The sequence below is a fragment of the Oryx dammah genome, unplaced genomic scaffold (genome assembly GCF_014754425.2).
Source record: "Oryx dammah isolate SB20612 unplaced genomic scaffold, SCBI_Odam_1.1 HiC_scaffold_26, whole genome shotgun sequence".
Classification (NCBI taxonomy): Eukaryota; Metazoa; Chordata; class Mammalia; order Artiodactyla; family Bovidae; genus Oryx; species Oryx dammah.
Window position 1 is genome coordinate 83,853,011 of NW_024070210.1, and position 18,293 is coordinate 83,871,303.

The window sequence follows — 18,293 nt, forward strand, 5'->3', positions numbered from 1 at the left end:
TAGCACCTTGAGAAGTGTGGCAGCCCTCAGCCAGCTCACACACACATGCACACATACACACGTGTGCGCGCGCACACCCTTCTTACCAACACCACCACATATTTTTTTCAAAAGCCCTTCTTTGCTGGCTCAATGCTTGTTAGTTCGGAACCTCAGGTTCTGCCAGATGGGCCTGAGTATTGACAGAGGGCAGCTGATGAGGTACGTCCAGCCAGTCTTTATTTTACTGAGAGGTTACACTCACTGTGGCTGGCTCCCTTCCTGGTTGTGTCTCTGTCTCCCTTTGTGTTCTTTTTCCAAGCTGTTGAATGAATCCCAGAGAACACAGTCGATGGTTTCTCCTCCCCTTCTCGGTTTCCCTCCCTAATTGTGGCAAAGCAGAGATTACAGAATCATGGGCCTGGCCTGAGATTTCAAGAGGTCACCCACCTCCTCCAAGCCTCTGCTTCTAGGCAGGATGTCAAGGGTGATTCAGCAAGGCCAGGGAGGTGATGATGGCTGGCCAGCTCATCAGTTCCCATCTTGTTCCCACAGAGGCTGACACTCTCCAGTGTCAGCCACAAATCACAAAGCCAGCGTGGAAATAGGCGCTCCAGAGCGATTGCAGTGCATAGGGTTTGAGGCACTGATGCTCTGAGAAGCTGGGTCAGGCTGCCTTTTCACCCCTTGCTGGTGATCACTGAGGTTTTGGAAGAGCACTGGAGGCCTATTGATTTGGGGAATGTGTCATGCCCCCAACTTTCCCATCACCAAGCAGCCCTTCCTCTGACCTTCTGTTCTAACTGGGAGAGCCCTTTGGCTTCTCCTGCAAACCTTTCAAGGTCCAGATGAAGGAACTAAGGCCCAGGCAGGGGAGCTGAGGTTTCCAGATCCATCCAGTCCAGTAAGTTACCAGAGGAGCTGCTGTTACCACTTCTCCTCCCGACCCAGCTCTTTTAGCAAAACTCAAGAAATGAAGAGTGCTCGTTTACTAACTAATAGCACTCTGTGTCTTTAATTACCATTGCTGCTTTCTGCGTTATTATCTCAGGAGGTTAAGGCTACAGACCTGGCGAGTCCAAAGTCCCCCATTTCGGGTTGTATAACCATATCAGCTGAATCGCCTCTGCCTGCCCAGGGTCCTCTTCTGAACCGCCAGCTATTTGCACAACTAATGATTCATTGCGCCTGGTAATAAACAGCAATCCCGGAGAGAAGGTTCACAGGCACGGTGAGGTGATAAAGCCTGTGAATCTTTCACCTGAGGATGAGGATGGCCCATGGGGGTGGCCGTGGACATGGCTGAAAAGGAAGATGGAACATTTTCATTTATTACTTCCCCTCTCTGGGCCCTCACACCCACATGAAAAGGGGCTTGGGCTGGAAGAGCTTCAGACATGGCATCTTGAAGTTCTCTGGCCACTGTAAAGGTGTGAGGAGCGAGAGGACCAGCAAATGATGAAGTTACCAAAACCCTGCCCAGGAGTCGAGTCAGTCTGGGTGGGGAGAAGCTGGGACACTCAAATTGAAGGGGACGTATTTCTTGATACTAGGGCAGTCCCTGTTTGTGTGGCATCTGTGAGTTGAGCTAAGAAAAAATACCTTTGAGTATCATTTGTTTTGGTCAGAATACTGGTATCCAGGAACCCCTCTAAAGCCTCAATTTCCTTCTGACGTTTTTGCCTTGTCGCTCTTCTCCAGAGCCTTCTCTCCTCTTATCCACTTCAGCAGTGGAGTAGGGTATCTGCCTCGCTCCACTTTGGGGTCCACCAAGTTGAAAGCTCCCTTCACCCTGTCCTGTCCACCTAGGAAGAACCTGCACCCTGGACCCTCAAGGCTGCCGTCTCTGGACCCTATTGCTTCTTATTTATGGAGCTGTCAGGGTGAGGGTCTGTGTGCTTTCTGGCTCTTTTCCTTCTTATCCACGCTATTATTGAAATGATCTGGGAGATGGGCACGTGGTCCCCACCAATCATGGGAACTGGTCCCAGATGAGGACCTGGCTCCTTATTGAAGACTCTTCATGAATCCTGCCGGACCAGGAGCTCCTCTTTCTGTCTGTGGCTTCCTCCTTCCTCTCATACAGGAAGGGGCTAGTCTTGTGTAAGAGATCCTTTTTTTTACCTTTTTGTTGTTGAAGTAAGTCAGTCAAGGGATGGATTCCCTTTTTCTTCCTGTGTGGGGAAGATGTTTTTCATCTCGTTTATACAAAATCCTGGGATACCAGGGAAAGGTGTTCCAGGCCAGACCTCAGTGGGGTGTCCCACTGGTCCGTGTGCACAAAGTCTCAGTATCTGTGGGGAGCCCCTCTGTTGAGGTCTCCTATGTGTGCTTTGCACATAATAGGTGCTCGGTAAACACATTGCTTTTTCTTTGCCCAGGATTACTGTGGTGTCAGAGGGTGGAATTCCCATTCCCCCAGCCTTGTGAGTAGGCGGGGCGGGGGGGGGGGATGGGGGGGATGGGGGTGGGAATTGCTCTTGCGGGGCTTCCCCCTACTTCCTCCTCTGGCTCAGCATCCAGGTTCTTCATCAGTCAAATGAAGGGGTTGGACTGATTCCCAAAACGGGTATTAGGGGCCTGGGCTGGGCTGGGTGTGGGCTGGGGCTGGTTTCACAGACACCCTTCCCTCCTCGGGGGAGTCGGGCATCTAAATAAGTCATTGCAATGCAGTGAGGTAAGTGCTAACCGGGCCAGTGTCACGGGAGGAGCACCCGGGGACAGAGCAACTCATTCTTCCTGGGAAAGGGGAGTCGGGTCAGAGAAGACTACACCGGCGGGCTGTTACCTGAGCCGAGTCTTAAAGCGAGGGCCCTGTTCATTAGGCAGGCGCCCCGGGAGGCTCCTCTGGGGGTGGCAGCAGCCCTTGGAAACACAGCGCTATGTGGTGTCCCGGAAGCCACAAGTCCACAAGTCTTGAGAACCGGCTGTGGGGAGGGGAGGAGGGACTCCACTTGGGGCGGGAGGCGAGGTGGTGACATGTTGCAGCGAAGTGATCTCCAAGGCCTCTCGGCGCTCACACCCGCTGCTCTGTGGCTCCTCCGTCCCAGATGGCTCTCCACGGCTGGCCCGCGTCCATCTGCCGGGCTGGGGGGTGGGGTGGGGGCTGCTCCCTGCAGTCTGTCTCCCTCCCCTGCTGGCTACCCCACCATCATCTGCTGGTTTGAACTTTATCCCCCAAAGTGGCATTGTCTTCTCGCTCATATTGGTAATTCTGTAATGACTGGTTATGACCCGCCCCCTCCCCCATATTTAATTCTCATCAGCCCAGCTCTCCACTTTGCTATTAATGATAGCAAGCCAGCAAAATAGCTTTCAACATGCCATTGACAGTCTGGTTTAAGAGAGCACTTGAAGTAGTGCTAGACAGCTGAAAGCACCCATAATTGTGTACCAGAGTGAGAACTGCGCGCTCAAGGGCCTTGTTTTTATATGCTTAAAGGGACAATATCTTGTTTTCAACAAATGCTCTCCGAGACTCACAGCCAAGATGCATTCTCTCCCCTTCTCTCTTTGCTTTTCTCCCTTGGCTTTTGTTTTTTTTTTCCTCTTGCCTTTCAAAAGAAATGTTCCCTCTCAAGTTGAGGCTAAGGAGAAACTTAGGGAAGGGGGGATTTCCTGCCGCTGCAGAAGTAAGGTCTGGTGTGCCATCCACTGCAGGCAGCCTGTGGGGTATGCGGTGGGGGGGGGGTGCCTCCCCTGAGGGTCTTCTGGAGGAGGTAACGGGGGGAGTTGCAGTTCTCCCCGGCAGTGATGCAGAGTTCTTCGGTGGGTAAGGATGTTGCCCGGTGAGCGTGAGGGTGGAGTAGGGCAGGCTTCCAAGATGTCACCTTGTTACTGTGGATGAGCAGGCAGAGGCCACCTGAGGGAGAAAGGGGTTGGCCTTTGGGGAGTCAGATTAGAACCCTCTAAGCCCTTGAAAGGAGATTCTAGGAGGCCCTTCTGTACAGAGGTCCCTCAGGAAATCATGAGGATGAGTAGGGCAGGGACCTCTCTTCTGCAGGGGATGTTCATCCCAGCTTCAGGGATTAACAGGGGGACCCATTGACTCAGCCCTGAAGATTCTGCCTGAGAACAAATGACTCCCTCCACTTCACCCCCACCGACATCATGACTTTGATGGTGCAGTAGCCTTTTGAGAAGGGGTTCCCTTCATTGCTATAACCAAAACCTTCCCTGATCCATTACGGGGTGAAGGAAGAACAAAGTTCCTAGCAGTGGGGCTGAGATGACCGGGGAGCCCTGTTGGGGTTGAGTCTGGCTGTGGCCGTGGCCTTGTCTCCGTAGAGGGCCCCCATTTTGTCCACCTGCCACGCGAGGGACACGGGTGCGATCCTGGGGCAGCTGCCGCCACCTAGACACTGCCAAGAGAAAGCCTTTATCGAAGACAGAGTGAAAATTCTGATCTGTAGTTAGAGACTATAATAATACAGGCTTTCACATTTGCGGAGCACTTGTTTGCAAAGCAGATAAGACGTTTTTGTCTTAGAAACCTAAACTCACAGGCATGTGGGTCCAGGACAAGCACAGCAGGAGGAAAGCGTCCGAGCGTGTCAGGAAAGGCCTGGGCTGTGAAGACGACCTGTATGCTTCAGGGTGCCACCAGGCTCTGTTCCTAAGCTGGGGCTGCGGTGGGAGGGGAGCGTGTGGGGCCGCAGTGAGTCTGTGAGCACGGTGAGGGACAAGACCTTTTGTGTTCACAGAGGCTTCTGAGCCCATCGTGGGTGCACGGGGTGTATTTTGTGGGGGACTCGGACTGTTGGGCTTCCCTGGTGGCTCAGGCCAGGGAAAGAATCTGCCTGCAATGCAGGAGACCCCGGATCGATCCCTGGGTTAGAAAGGTCCCCTGGAGGAGGAAATGGCAACCCACTCCAGTATTCTTGCCTGGGAAATCCTGTTGCTAGAGAAGGGGCCTGGCGGGCTATAGGGCTTCCCTCGTAGCTCAGTTGGTAAAGAATCTGCCTGCGGTGCAGGAGAGCCCGATTCGATTCCTGGGTACAGAGTATCCCCTGGAGAAGGGAATGGCTACCCACTCTCATATTCCAGTCTGGGGAATTCCACCGACTGTGTAGTCCATGGGGTCACAAATAGTTGGACACGACAGCGACTTTCACGTGATGGGCTACAGTCCATGGGGCTGCAAAGACTCAGACCTGACTTAGCAACTGAGCACGCACAAGCAGGCACAGACCAGGACTGTTATATTCCAGTTTTGGGGGGCCGCTCCCTGACCCTTTGTAACATCACCGACCTTCTGGGAACGTTGCCAGGCTTAAGAAGTATGTGTAATAAACCTGTATTTTAATGTGTCTTTAATAGGCTTGAGCGTGTCCCCCCCACCCCCCCTCACATGACAGGGCAGTGTGAGAGGGGAAGAAAGGAGAGGGGTGAGAACCAGCAACTTGGGGAAAGATGATAAAGCAGAGGCATGAGGGATAAGGAACGGGGAAGAGCCGGGAAAGCACGCTGGACTTAGATTATAGGAGGACATGAGCAGCAGGAAGCAAGGGTTAATGGCTTGGAGGTAACTTAGTCAGTGATGCCTGTCATGCCTTAGCTATCTATATGGGCCTGGAGTTCCAAGTGCCGGGGCCTTATCTCATTGCCCTTTTAAATCCTTGATAACCATTGTTCACAGCTCTTCGACTTTTTTTTTTTTCTTTTAATTCCGAATGAGAACTTCTTAGTTTGCACTGGAAGGCTATGTCTTCCCTCAAACGCAAAAAGAGTTCTTTCCAACTCTATGCAACAAGGGGCAGAGGAGGGGATTCTTCCTGCCTGGTCAGCTGGGGAGGCTTTCTTTGGTTTTAAACGCCTTCACCAGCCAGCCAGTAGGTGAGGATGGTGTGACGAAGGGTTGGAGGAGGGGCCCCTACCCAGTCTCCCAGGGCTTCTTAAAGGAGAGCCCTTAACAGATCTGTTCTTCTGGTTTGAAACAACATCTTGGCAGATGGTTTGGGAATCAGTGGTGATATCTGCTGGGGAGGAGCAAGGCAGTTTAACGTAGACTGGAGAGCCAGGACAGGAGTCCGTCCTCCAGCTGAGGTGGGGCTGGGTACAGGCTCTGTCAAGACTTCCTGCCCAGGAAGACGTTGGGCAGCCTCACGGGCCTGGGAGAAGCTACGTGTGTCTGCTAAAGTCACTTCAGTCATGTCCAACTCTGTGTGGCCCTGTGGAGAAGCTACAGGTGGTGCCAAATGGTCTAGAGGGAGGGGCTGAATGGTCTGGTGGGAAGACATACAGATGAGATGAGGCAGATGGAGGCGGTGAGCTGGCCAGGGCCTGATCGGCCAGTGGGCGCTTTAGCATCTCCTCAAACCCTTCCTCTGAGAAGAGACAGGGACTCTTCTCAGAGCTCCATCACCCGTGGAGAGGCCTGCAGACTGCCGTCTTCTTGCTTGGCCTAAGAGTAGGAGTCCTAGGGCATGACTCTGGAGAGACTGAGGTCAGGAACCCTGTCTCCCAGGGCCTCCCACTTCATCCCAGGGAAACAGCTCTCTAGGAAGCTAGCCAGAAATGAGGAGCGTTAGAGCCCCAGAGAGGCACCCTGCCCTTGCCAGGGTGCTCCCCCTGTTGGCTTGACTCTGGCCGTGTCACCTGGGAAGTGTGTGTGGCACCATGGAGCTCAAGTCTGCAGGGATCCCTTAAGGTGGGGTGTGTGTGTGTGTGTGTGTGTGTGTGTGTGTGTGTATGTATGTATGTATGTGATCCTCTCTCTTAGCCCCCCCCCTTTTTTTTTTAATTTAATTTGTCTGTGCTGGGACTTAGTTGTGGCCTGTGGGATCTAGGTCCCTCACCAGAGATGGAACCCAGGCTCCCTCCATTGGAGCTTGGAGTCTTAGCCACTGGACTACCAGGAAGTTCCTGTGTTATCCATGTTTTGATTTCTCATCTCATACCTGATTCCTACCCCCTCCTTCTCAAAGGACCACCTTTCCCTGGCTCTCCCTCTCTGTCCCTCTGACCACATCCCTTTCTCAGTCGTCTGGCTCTACAGGAATATTAGGCATTTCCCAGGCCTCCAGGTCATTGATAAACCCTTTTTCACAAAGGTGCTGGTGGAATCAGAGTTTCGTCATCAGAAGTCAGTTGGTTCTCAAAGCAGGGATCCTGGGAAGTTAGGGGCAGAGTACCAGGATCTGGAAACTGGCCTGACCTGGTGGCTAAGAAACAGACTTTGGAGTCAGACAAACTTAGGTTTGAGTCCTCAATCAGGGTCTACTGGCTGTGTGACTTGGTGGCCCATTTGTCCTCTGTGAACTTGAATTTGTAACAGAGGTTATGAGGATGCCTGCCTACCTTTAGAGCAGTGTTGCCTGGTAGAGCTTTCTGCAGTCATGGAAATGTCTGTCTTATTGTTCAGTATGGCGGCCACCAGCCGCATGGGGCTCTTGAGCCTTGGAGTGTGTCTGCTGTGACTGAGGAACTGAGTTTCGAGTTGAACTTTAGTGAACATTCACTAGCCGCGAGTGGCCGGCGGCATCATAGATGGGCCTGTGCGTTTATAGTGTTTTGAGGGTGATGTGAGATGATGTATTGACTCCTTTGTGTGTGGGGAGACCTCAACAAGGGCTTCTCACAACTGGACAGTCCCCGGAGCTGCCAAGGCCTCAGAGAGTGAGGATCTTGGTGTTGCTAACGTTGCTAACGTTGTAAGACTTCCTAGAGCCCTTTCTCGTTTGTGACTGGTTGGCTCCACCATGCCAGCCCTACCATGTAGACATCTTAAGCCCCATCTCACAGTAGGAATACGGGTGTTTCAAGTGTTTAAGTGACTGGATTGCGGTCTCACGGTCGACCAGGGGCGGGTTCAGAACTGGGAACTAGGCTCGTTTCATTTGGACCAGTGATCTTTATCCAGAGGCCACAGCAAGGTGTGGTCTTTTGTGGTCTGCCCACTGGTCCACCTCCAGACCCACCTGTGCATCAGGGCTTCAATTCCAGTGTTGGGAAGTCCTCAGACAGAGATTTTAAGAATTCAGTGAAATATAAGTGTCAGTGATGCGTAGACCAGGGTTTCTCACCCTGGGCACTGTTGGCATTTGGGGGCCAGATAGTTCTTTGTGGTGGGGTTGTCCTGGGATGTTTAGCAGCGTTGCTCTACCTCCTAATTCCAGTGGCACCACTTCAGTTGTGACACCCCAAAATGTCTCTAGACACTGCTAAATGTCCCCAGGGGAGCCAGAGCTGCCCTGCTTCAGAATCCGTGATGGAGGAGGAGGAAGTCTGGTTCTGGGCCACTGCCTTGCTGTGTGACCTTGGGCAGCCAGGCCCTCTCTGGGCTGTTTTCTTCATCTGTAAAATGAGATGTTGAATGTGCTGGCGGTTTGGGAGAAGGCCAGCCTGAGAGGGAGCCGATCATATAAACAAGTTCTGAAATACCTGATCTTGATTTTTACGGCCTATGAAACGCCACCAGTCCTGCCATCTTTGTCTGGGGATGCAAGGCCCCTCTGACACTTTTAAACTAGGAAAAGGACTTGTTCTTGGGTTGTGAACTTGGTGGTGAGGGTAAAATGGGGCTGTTTCTGCCCACAGACAGTCTGTTAAGGAATACTCTGACATCCTGCTTTCCCCTTCCTGCCCCCCAGGTTTCCCAGAGAGCCCCATCCTTAAAATTCATAGCCAATGCTTCATTTGTAGCCCTGACCTTACAGGGAGACCCCCAAAATTTAACGAGCTGCCTCTGCAAGGGTAATGTGACTTTTACAGCCTGTTGAGGGGCAAAGGGAGATTTGCATAATGTTCCAAGGGGGATTAGGTGGCTGGGGGTTGCCATGGCAACCCCACAGGGATGAATTGAGAATTTTTCCTCCTGGCAGGAGTTGGCCAATGGAGTCTGGGAAGGTGGGGGAGGGGGGCCGGGTTATCTGAGGGGAGGGGAGGGAGAGATGGGGAGGGGGTTGGTGGGTTGGCCGTGCCTGGGATGAATGGACAGTGTTGGGAGAAGCTGTAATTTGAAAAGACTTTTCCCTGTTTCATCTATACAAGCAGGCTCTTTGAGGACCATTCCCTGGAGTTGGGGTGGGAGGCGGGCAGAGTTTAATGTGTTTTAGAAACCAAGAAATTAAAGTGAACAAATATTTAAAGATTATTGGATCTTGTTAACAGGAAGCCCGGTGGATGGAAACTGAGAGTCTGGGAAATGAAAGTCTTAGAGGCAGAGAGGGACTTGGCTGTCAAATTTCCAGGTCCCTCCCATGGAGTGGTGTCCACCCCCGTGTGTCTGTAGGGTTGGAGTTGAACGCTCTCCAGGACAGGGTACTCACTTGCACACAGCACTGAGTTTGGTTTTGAGAGCACTGAACATTATCTGGAACCCAAATCTGCCTCATTTATGCAACAGAAGCTGAGGGCCTAGCGCAGGACACACCGGGGGCAGGCATGCAGGTCTCCGGACATCGCATTGCCAGCTCTTTCCAGGGTTGGTGGCCTAGACACTAACTCTGTCCCTCCCACCCTGCCCCACCACCCCGCTCCACTCCCTCATTTCCTCACAGCATCACCATTCCCAATTCCCTTCCTCCCTGGACTCTTGCAGAAAGCGTCTAAGGTTTCTGGTGAGCACACAAAAGGAAGGTGAGACCCCTTTCAGTGGAGCACACGGCCGGGTCACGTCACACCTAGGCCCCAAGATTCCCTCGCCTTTCATCTGCCCTTGGCAGGTGAGGGCTGCCATCCTTACTCTGTGTGAAGGGCGTGGGGGCCAGTGTCAGAGGCCAGCTCCCGGCAGCATCCCTGCCCTCCCCCAGGAGACAGATCCTCAGGGTCATCCCAGGGCTGGGCCTTTTCTTGTTCCAAGCCCTCCCGGCATAAAGAATTCAGCAGGCTTCCTCGGAAGCATAAATATTTAATGGCGTTGTAGTTATATATAATTTGATCAATATGTCAGTGCTAAAAGGGCCTTTAAGGAGGCTCACCTATCATTGAGTGATCTGTGATGTAAACCTCCCCAGCCCCTCCAGGAGCAGGGGTCATTATCTCCCTGGCTGCTAAGTGGGTCATTTATTCACCCCCTTCTTAAAGATACCGTGGAACTGTTCTCTCATTGAGCCTGTACATGGTAGGGATGGAGCAGGGCCTGGGAGCCCTGCCCCGGCTTTTGCTGGAGGCCTCATCCCTCCCTGGACTTCCTTCCCTCTGCTGATAAAACACCCACTTATTTTATTTCCGTGCTATCTGAGTTTGGTCCGAGGAGAAACTACCTGGCAAGGAATTTCATCTTGTAGTCCAATAATTGAGGGCCTATCAATTTAGAATTGCCTAGGAAATGCAATGGGATATTTTAAGGTAAAATTGCTCGGCTGCATTGTTCTAGAATCTTCTAACATTTGATTGCTGGGTGACTGTGGCACCTGGCTGCTGGCCCTTCTGCCTTCTGCGCGGCCTCCAACCTCTCCTTCTGCCCCTGTGATGTTACTTCAAGGTGAGATAGACTCACTTTGAACACCCCAGGACGTATGTCAGAGAGCTAGGTAAAACTTGATTCAAATTCAAGAACCTCAGAGCAGACTGAAGTGGCCGCCTCAGACATACATGCTTCAAGAGGCCCAGCCACCAGGGTGTGACTTTTCAGAGGTCACATGGCTTGTCAGACACGGAGCTGGCGAGAAAGCCAGCATTCCACGTGGCTTGGAATATAACTCAGTGTCTCACATAGGTATCTTTTCCTCAGCTCATCTTTCTCACACACATCCACAAACGCATCTCCAGAATCACACAGCTCTTTCCAAGAGCCTGCGTGGTTGTCCGGTGAAGAAGTCCTTGTTTTGGAAGCGATCGCAGGAACCTAGGAGCGGCCCCTTGGCTGCCTCACAGAGAGGCAGTGGTTTCTTCCTGCTGAATGAAACACCTTAAGGGGCCCTTTCCTGGCTGGCTGCAGCTCCTTGTGAATCGTGGAAAGAACCCAGACAGGAGCAGCTGGACACTCGCAGGGAGGATAGGACATCCCTGCTTTTGCCCGCTCTGTGACTGTTGTGGGCAGTTTGTCTGATGGACACACTTGAATGGTTCGCGTGCCATAAAGGCTGGTCCCAGGCACCAAGCCCCAGCCAGCCCCAGTCTCGCCCACACCACCCAGCATCCATCCACATTTCGAGGTCCATCCACATTTCAAGGTGGCTTGCCTCTCTGCTCATCCTTTAAACTCATGCTCGGCTCTACTTTTCTGAGCTTTCTGGAAGAAAGAATCCCTGTGTCACAGAGCAACTTGGGAGCGTTTAGTATTCTCAGACTCTAAACGATGGCTCTTGGATCTTGTTATCGTCCCCCTGTTTTGCAGACAATAAAGTTGAAGCCCAGATGAGGGAAGGGATTTGCCCAAATCCACGCAGGTCATTTCTGTGTGGCTCAGGGTTCAGAACTCTAAAGCAGTCAGGTTCCTCTCTCTCCTTGTTTGTATTTGGCTGAGGTTAGAATGAAGTCTGCATTTTGTAGACCTGATCCTACTGGGCAGTTTAAATACCAGAGAGTGAGTCTTGGGGAAGTGGCTGTCGGTTGTTTCTTGAGCAGGTATTTAAATTAAAAAAAAAAGACAAGCCAAAGGCAGGCTGAAGTCTGCAGGCCCGGAGCAAGAGGCTGCTGAGGGTGTGGGCCAAGGGCAGGTTCCAGCTCCATTAAGTGTCCTGGGTCAGAGGTCAGAGGGATGGGAACCGCAGCAAACGTGAGTGGCTGGGAGTGACTGGAGCAGTGTACTTTGAGAAAGCCCTCTGTTTATAGCAGGATGCCCCGAGACCCTGCCACAGTGAGGAGATGATTGTGTGAATGGGAGTTCCTCAGGCACACTGAGCAGACAGCTCTAGGGGAAATTACACTCGCCCCCTACTCTCCTGTGTTCCGACATTTATTTGCTTAACAGTCTCGATGGAGACGCGGGGCAGATGTTCCTCCCGCAGCCAGAGCCAGTTGGGAGCGCAGACTCCGGATTTCGCAGGATCTCTGCGCACGCTTCTCTGTGTTGAGTAGATTAGTTCCTTCTGAGGAATGATGTTTTTCCCCCAGCAAAGCTGCCTTCTTTGAACCACACTTGAAAAGGAACTTTCAAAGGCAGCACCAGGCTCCCCAAACACCTTTTTCCAAAGGAAGCCATCCTCCAGCTGCCTGGCATCCTCCCCCCAGGGTCCCCTCCAAGGCTCTGACTAGAAGGCAGAGGCTTTGCTGAGGCCAAGATGGAGGGAAGGGTGGAGGTCTACCCCGCGAGCCCCAGCTGCCATATTGATAACGGGATGCCCGGCATTGCCAGAAGGACTTTTCCAACATAGGCTCTAGTTCCAGTTTGTGATTTGTGACCTGTCCTGATTGTTGAAGTCACACGTCTTGATTCTTTTTTTCTTTCCTTTCTTGGAAGCGATGTTTAGAGCTTGTTTGAATTGGATCAAATGCTGTTTTAACAGCTGTTCTATTCGGAAATGCTGTCAATTATTAACCCTGACAGTAGTTTTTCTTTCAAAAATGCTTCTCTGAGCTCTCTCAAAATGTCGAAATTTGGCTTCTTGGTAGGAAGTCGTTTAGTGAAGTTGCTTAATTGCCAGGCGTCAGTTTCTCCATCTGAAAACTGGAGATTTATAGAAGTGCCTTCCCTATAGGGTTCTTGTGAGCTCACACATGTAAAATGCTCAGAACAGCTGGATTTGTGGATATTAGCTATTATTATTGTTGTTGTTAAGAGTGGTTCTGTCAGGCCAACTTTCTATTTGCAGAGCTGCCTATCCTCAGTCACCACCCTCAAAAAAATAAACATTAAAAAATTAAAGTCGTTTAGGGAACAGTTTTCCTGTTCATTCTTTGACCCTCTGCTGTATGCTGAACTCGGGTTTGGATTGGTCTGTGTGCTTAGTTGCCCAGTCGTGTCTGACTCTTTGCAACCCCATGGATTGTAGCTGCCAGGCTCCTCTGTCCATGCGATTTCCCAGGCAAGAAGACTGGAATGGTTTGCTATTTCCTTCTGGGGATCTTCCCAACCCAGGAATGGAACCCACTTCTCCCTTGTCTCCTGCATTGCAGGAGGATTCTTTACCACCGAGCCACCGGTTTAGAGATGACCAAGGCTCAATTCCTGCTTCCATGTGGTGGGGAGACGAGGGTGGTGCTGTCCGTAGCAGGGGACAGTCCCAGCTGGGAGGGATGGGGTTTGCATACTTTCTCCACCCCCACTTCCCCCCAGAAAGAAATCCCCAGACCCAAGAACAGGGACCAAGGGTGACACCACCTCCCTCCCCTACCCCCCAACCCTATGTAGTCCTGACCCATGATGGACCGGAGTCCGTCCTGCCTCTCAGCGAAGCTGCTATTCATTGAGTCTGGGCCCCAGGAGAGAGCCTGAAGGCTGATATCCCAAGCCTCTGGAATATTCTGTATCTTGTTCTGCTGACTCTTGGTTGACTTGTGAAGGCAAGAACTGTTCCCCGTGGTGGAAAGGAGAGATGAGAGGGGACTTGTTCGGAGTGACCCAGCTGTGGTCATCTTGTAGCCTGGATGCCAAGCCTGGAACCAGTTGGAGCTACATGAATCCCAGCAGGTTGTTCCTCATAACCAGAGGATGCTGGGCTCTGGACCAGGCCCTGCAAGGGAAGATTCCACCTGGAGGCAGCCTATGGCCACACGTTTGCTAAAAGGTGCAGGGAAGGCTGGCTGGCTGCTTTTTCTTTTGTCCCTTCACCTACCAAAATCTTGACACGACCTGTTTGCTAGAGGAAGTAAGCAACAGCTAGGACTCCTTTATGGGCTTCCGAGGTGGCGATAGTGTAAAGCATCTGCCTGCTGATGCAGGAGATGGAGGAGACCTAGGTTCAGTCCCTGGGTCAGGGAAGATCCCCTGGGGGAAGGCATGGCAACCCACTCCAGCATTCTTGCCTGGAGAATCCAATGGACAGAGAGGAGCCTGCTGGGCTACAGTCCAAAGTGTCACAAAGAGCCAAGCACAACTAAAGTGACTTAGCGTGCACGCACAGGACTCCTTGATAACCACCCCAAAGATGGTAAGACCTATAGTTATTGACTGGGCCAAAGTGACAGGGAAGGTTCGAGCCTGCCGCCTGCCTTCCTGGCTGAGGAGCAGGCAGCAGCTAGGGACCCGCTGGGTGCCTTGTGACTGGTCTGGCTTGACCACTGCTTGAGCTGCTGCCCGCTCCATCTCCCGGTTGTAGGTCAGCATTTTGTCCACCACTGCCCCTCCCCCTAATGCTGCCCACACTGAAGCAGGCCCACATCCCCAGCCAGGGGACACTGTAATATGAAGTCTTGAAACACGCATGCAGGGAAGCCAGTGAGATTCTTTTGCCTCTAGATTTTACTGAGCATCTATCATGTCCCAGCCTCTGCTAAGCCAGTCATTTGAGGTAAGAGACATTGGACCAGTGAGCTCCCTAAGCTCATTGGTAAGGATGATTTATTTTGTTGATTTCTCTTTGCTTTGTATTTTAAACCTTTCTAGTCTTAATTGGCACATAAACATGTGACAGGTGAGTGACTATGTTGTTCTATACAGGTTTGGGCTGAGCTGATTGTTTCTAGAATTCCTGACATATACAATTCTGACGCTTCTATTTCATCTCCCTTTCCCACTATCAGTCAATGTGGGAGAAGAAAAAGTGAAAAGAAATGAGAAGGGACCCTGTTTTGGACTAGAACTCTTTCCACTCACCTAGATTAATAATTTATACGATAGTAATCGTCCCAGGAGACTTAGAAGTATGAATGCTGGGCATCTGGTGGGCGGAGGCCAGGGCTGCTGCTAAAAACTCTGCAGTGCCCAGAACAGCCCCGCCCAACAGAGTTTTCTCTGGCCCCAAATGTGTGTAGCGTGGCGTCTCAGGTGGCTCAGTGCTGAAGAATCCACCTGCAGTGCAGGAGAGTCAGGCTCGATCCCTGGGTCAGGAAGATCCCCTGGAGGAGGAAATGGCAACCCACTCCAGTACTCTTGCCTGGGAAGTCCTGTGAACAAGAGGAGCCTGGTGGGCTACAGTCCATGGGGTCACACAGAGTCGGACGCAACTGAGCACATATGTGGATGGCACTGATGCTGCGGCAAACCCACCTGTACAGTATCCTTGCTGAAGTAAACCCCAAAAGTACAGATGTGGCTGTGAGTCCCTCCCTTGGAACTCAGCCAAGGATGAGTTTGGAAATGGGACCATTATTGGCACTGGTTGGTCCAGGATATGAGAGACAGTCTTTCACACCAAAGACTTGCTTTTACCCCCAGTGCCCAATCTAGAGTGTTCCAGGAGAGAGCTGTGATCTGTGACCCCCACCCAGGAGCCGTTGCTGCTCTGGACAAGGGGTCTGTGTTGGAACCTGCACTGCAGCCAGCAGCCCTGGGATGTGGGCCCACAAAAACCCATAGATTGCTAGCCTGAGACCCGTCTCTTCACCACCCAGAGGCATCTTCATCAGTGGCTGGGGACGGGTTGTGGTGGGGGGTTGGGGTAGTAGGGGTGCTGGCCCCACGAATTCTCCTTAGGGCCAGGGTCTGCTTGTAAGACTTCAGACAGCATTGCTTTTACTTTAAATGCACAAGGATTTCTCATCCGGAGTCATTTGACATGCAGATGATCACAGATTTTTAAAGGCTGTTGTCATGGTTTTGTCTCTCAAAGATTGCTATGTGCTGATGAGAGCTCTGAAGCCAGCTCTGGGACCTCAGTCCCAGCAGCCTTGGGATTCAGAATGAGATAAGAAAGGCAATTCTGAGACTTGTCTGTCAGTGGTCCTCAGCCTTCCTATCTGGACTGTTAACCATTTAGCCCCACTCTTTTTTCTTTTTTAAAACCATTCTTCATTTGAGATGGCTCACATAGATGGATGGCAAAAACAGTTGATTTTTTCTTTCTTCTTTTTTATTTTTTTAATACTTACTTATTTGGCCATGACGGATGTTAGCTGCAACACACAGCATGTGGGATCTAGTTCCCTCACCAGAGATGGATCTTGGCCCCTTGTATTTTGAGTGCAGAGTGTTAGCCACTGGACTACCAGGGAAGCCCCCAGTTGATGTTTTTCTGAATGTGATCTTTTCTGGAGTGTTAGGATGGGGCAGAGAATTGATCTGCCTTTCTGTGGTCAGCTTAGATGAAAGGCTAGGGTTCCGATAGTTAATGTCCTGAGCAGCATTTTAGAGAAGGCAAGGCTTGATCTCCCCAGAAGGAAGCATTGATGGTGGGATTTCTGGCTGGACAGCGCTGGAAGGGCGAGGGGTTGGTCTGCTGCGGGAGAGGCAGCAGTGGGAAGTGGGAGTGAGGGGAAACCCTCTCAGCTGCACATCACTGGGCATGAGGCTGGCCCCAGGGGGCGCTTGGCACTTGCGTCCATGGTCTTCCACCACCTCCTGATGTGTCTGGGCGTCTGAGAGTCTGAATTGCAGTTGCCCGTGGGGGCCACTGGGCAAAGCAGTTCCTTCTCACTGCGCTGCTTCGCTCTTGTGAAAGGTTTCGCCGCAGTGGGTGGTATGGGGGTGGTTCCTGTTTAGCTTTGCATTGTTTTGGTTAGGGCTTCCATTCCAGAGGAGGCGAACTGTATACTCTGAACCAAACACGGAGACCACCTTTGATAGGAAATTGGAGCTCCTGGAAATTGGGTTGGTTGGAGGGAGTTGGAAGGAATTGCTTCACGCTGTGGATTCAGCGAGGCCTCCTGGCAGGAGGTCCATAGAGGGTGGAAGGACGGAGCCTGTCGAGGGCCTGTGGTTTGGTGGGGGCGGGGGGGGGTTGCCCTTCCACAGTCTGACATTTCGGCGACTTGATTTATTTGCCTGAGCCTCACGCAGCCTCTTTCCCTTTGCAGACAGAGATTGCGAAGAGGCTGAACACGATTTTAGCACAGATCATGCCTTTCCTGTCACAAGAGGTAAGACCTTCTTTTGCTTTGTCTTCTGTGCCTTCTCAGAGTGGCCCCTGTCCATCCGTTCATGTGGACAGAAGCTGACAACCTGGGGCTTTACACAACCTTCTCTGGCATATCAGAGAGGCCGTTTGCTCCTTCTTCTGGTGGAAGCTGTTCCCTGCTTCTGCCTGAGCCCCAGAAGGAGGGTCCCAGCCTGTGATGGAGCCAACAGTGGGCAGTGGGTACCTCTGCCTCTTCCCGTTCCCACCCTTCGGCCTGTCCAAGCCAGCATTCCCAGCCTCGGCTTCCCCATGGCCCAGCATCCACGCCTGGAGACATCTAAGAGCAAGGAAGCCTGCCCAGTCAGTGCCAGGAGCCAGACCTTGTGCGGGGAACCACTTACCCAAAGGTTCTGACTCATCAGAAGGACGGCCGAGTCAGTCACGTCGTCTTCCAAGTGCTCTTTCCAGGAGACCCCCTCAGCCCCGACCTGAGACAGTGCTGGACTGGTGGGCAGTAGGAGAAAACCCTCTCCAAAGAGGCCCCTTGGTGCAGGGCAGACGGGTGGGCTGCCGAGAGGGGCCCATAGAGCTCACTGCAGCTCGGACAGGCCTGCCCTCAGGCCTCCTCCGTGGCTGAGAACACCTGCACTCCCTCCTGGGTGCTAGGTCTCTTGAGCGGGAGTACTGACCCCTGCCTGATTGAATTCCTGTAAAAGCAGGATGTAAGTGATGCCCTCGTGTCTCGCAGCCCACTAGGGGAGACAACTGCCTTATGAAGGCAGTACTACCCCAAGGCTGAAGGGAATGAATGCTCTTAAAAAAAAAAGTGTTTTTTTTTTTTTTTAAATAGACTTAATTTTTTAGAGTGCTTTGAGGTTCATAGCGAAGCTGAGTGGATGGTACAGAGCTGTCCCCTAGCCTCCCCACCATCAGCGTCCCACCCTGGAGTAACTGACGAACCTGCCTCACACAGCATCACCCAGGGCTGTAGCTTAGATCAGGGTTCGTTGTGCTGTGTTTGCCCTCTGTTTAGACACATACTTTTTTGGTTTGTTTTCTGTTTAGATAGATATAGGTTGAGTATGGGTACATGTACTTTTCTTCTGAACCCTTCGAATGGAGTTGCAAACATCCTGACAACTCACAGCCTCCTCCCTACTCAGGCTGCCTCTCCTAAAAACAGGACACCTTCCTGTCGCGTGGACGCCAATATTGTCGCTGCGTTTAGGAAGGGGGCAGTCATGCAGCAGCATCGTCTGATGTCCAGCTCTTTCTCAGAGGCCTCGAATAAAGATTGTGTTTCCTGTGGTAGAGGGCGACAGTTGACAAATAGCCATCTTTTGGCTCGTTTACATTAACTTAAAATTATGGGACGTTTTCATTACAAAAGTAATACATGCTCACTGAGAAGAGGGCTCCCCGCCCCCATGTCCTGCTTTGGTTAGTGGCCCTGGCCTGCCTCCTGTTAGGACTGTGGCCCTGCCTATCCCGTGC

General features: G+C 51.9%; 1 protein-coding gene across 8 annotated transcripts in view; it reads left to right on the forward strand.

Moving 5' to 3' along the window:
- LOC120853524 (transducin-like enhancer protein 3) overlaps positions 1-18,293 on the forward strand; it is a 46,757-nt gene that overhangs the window by 4,915 nt on the left and 23,549 nt on the right. For all 8 annotated transcript variants that reach the window (XM_040227441.1, XM_040227443.1, XM_040227442.1 and 5 more), the window contains exon 5: positions 16,759-16,821. In XM_040227441.1, coding sequence (XP_040083375.1) covers positions 16,759-16,821 — 63 coding nt within the window. The remainder of the gene's footprint in view (positions 1-16,758; positions 16,822-18,293) is intronic.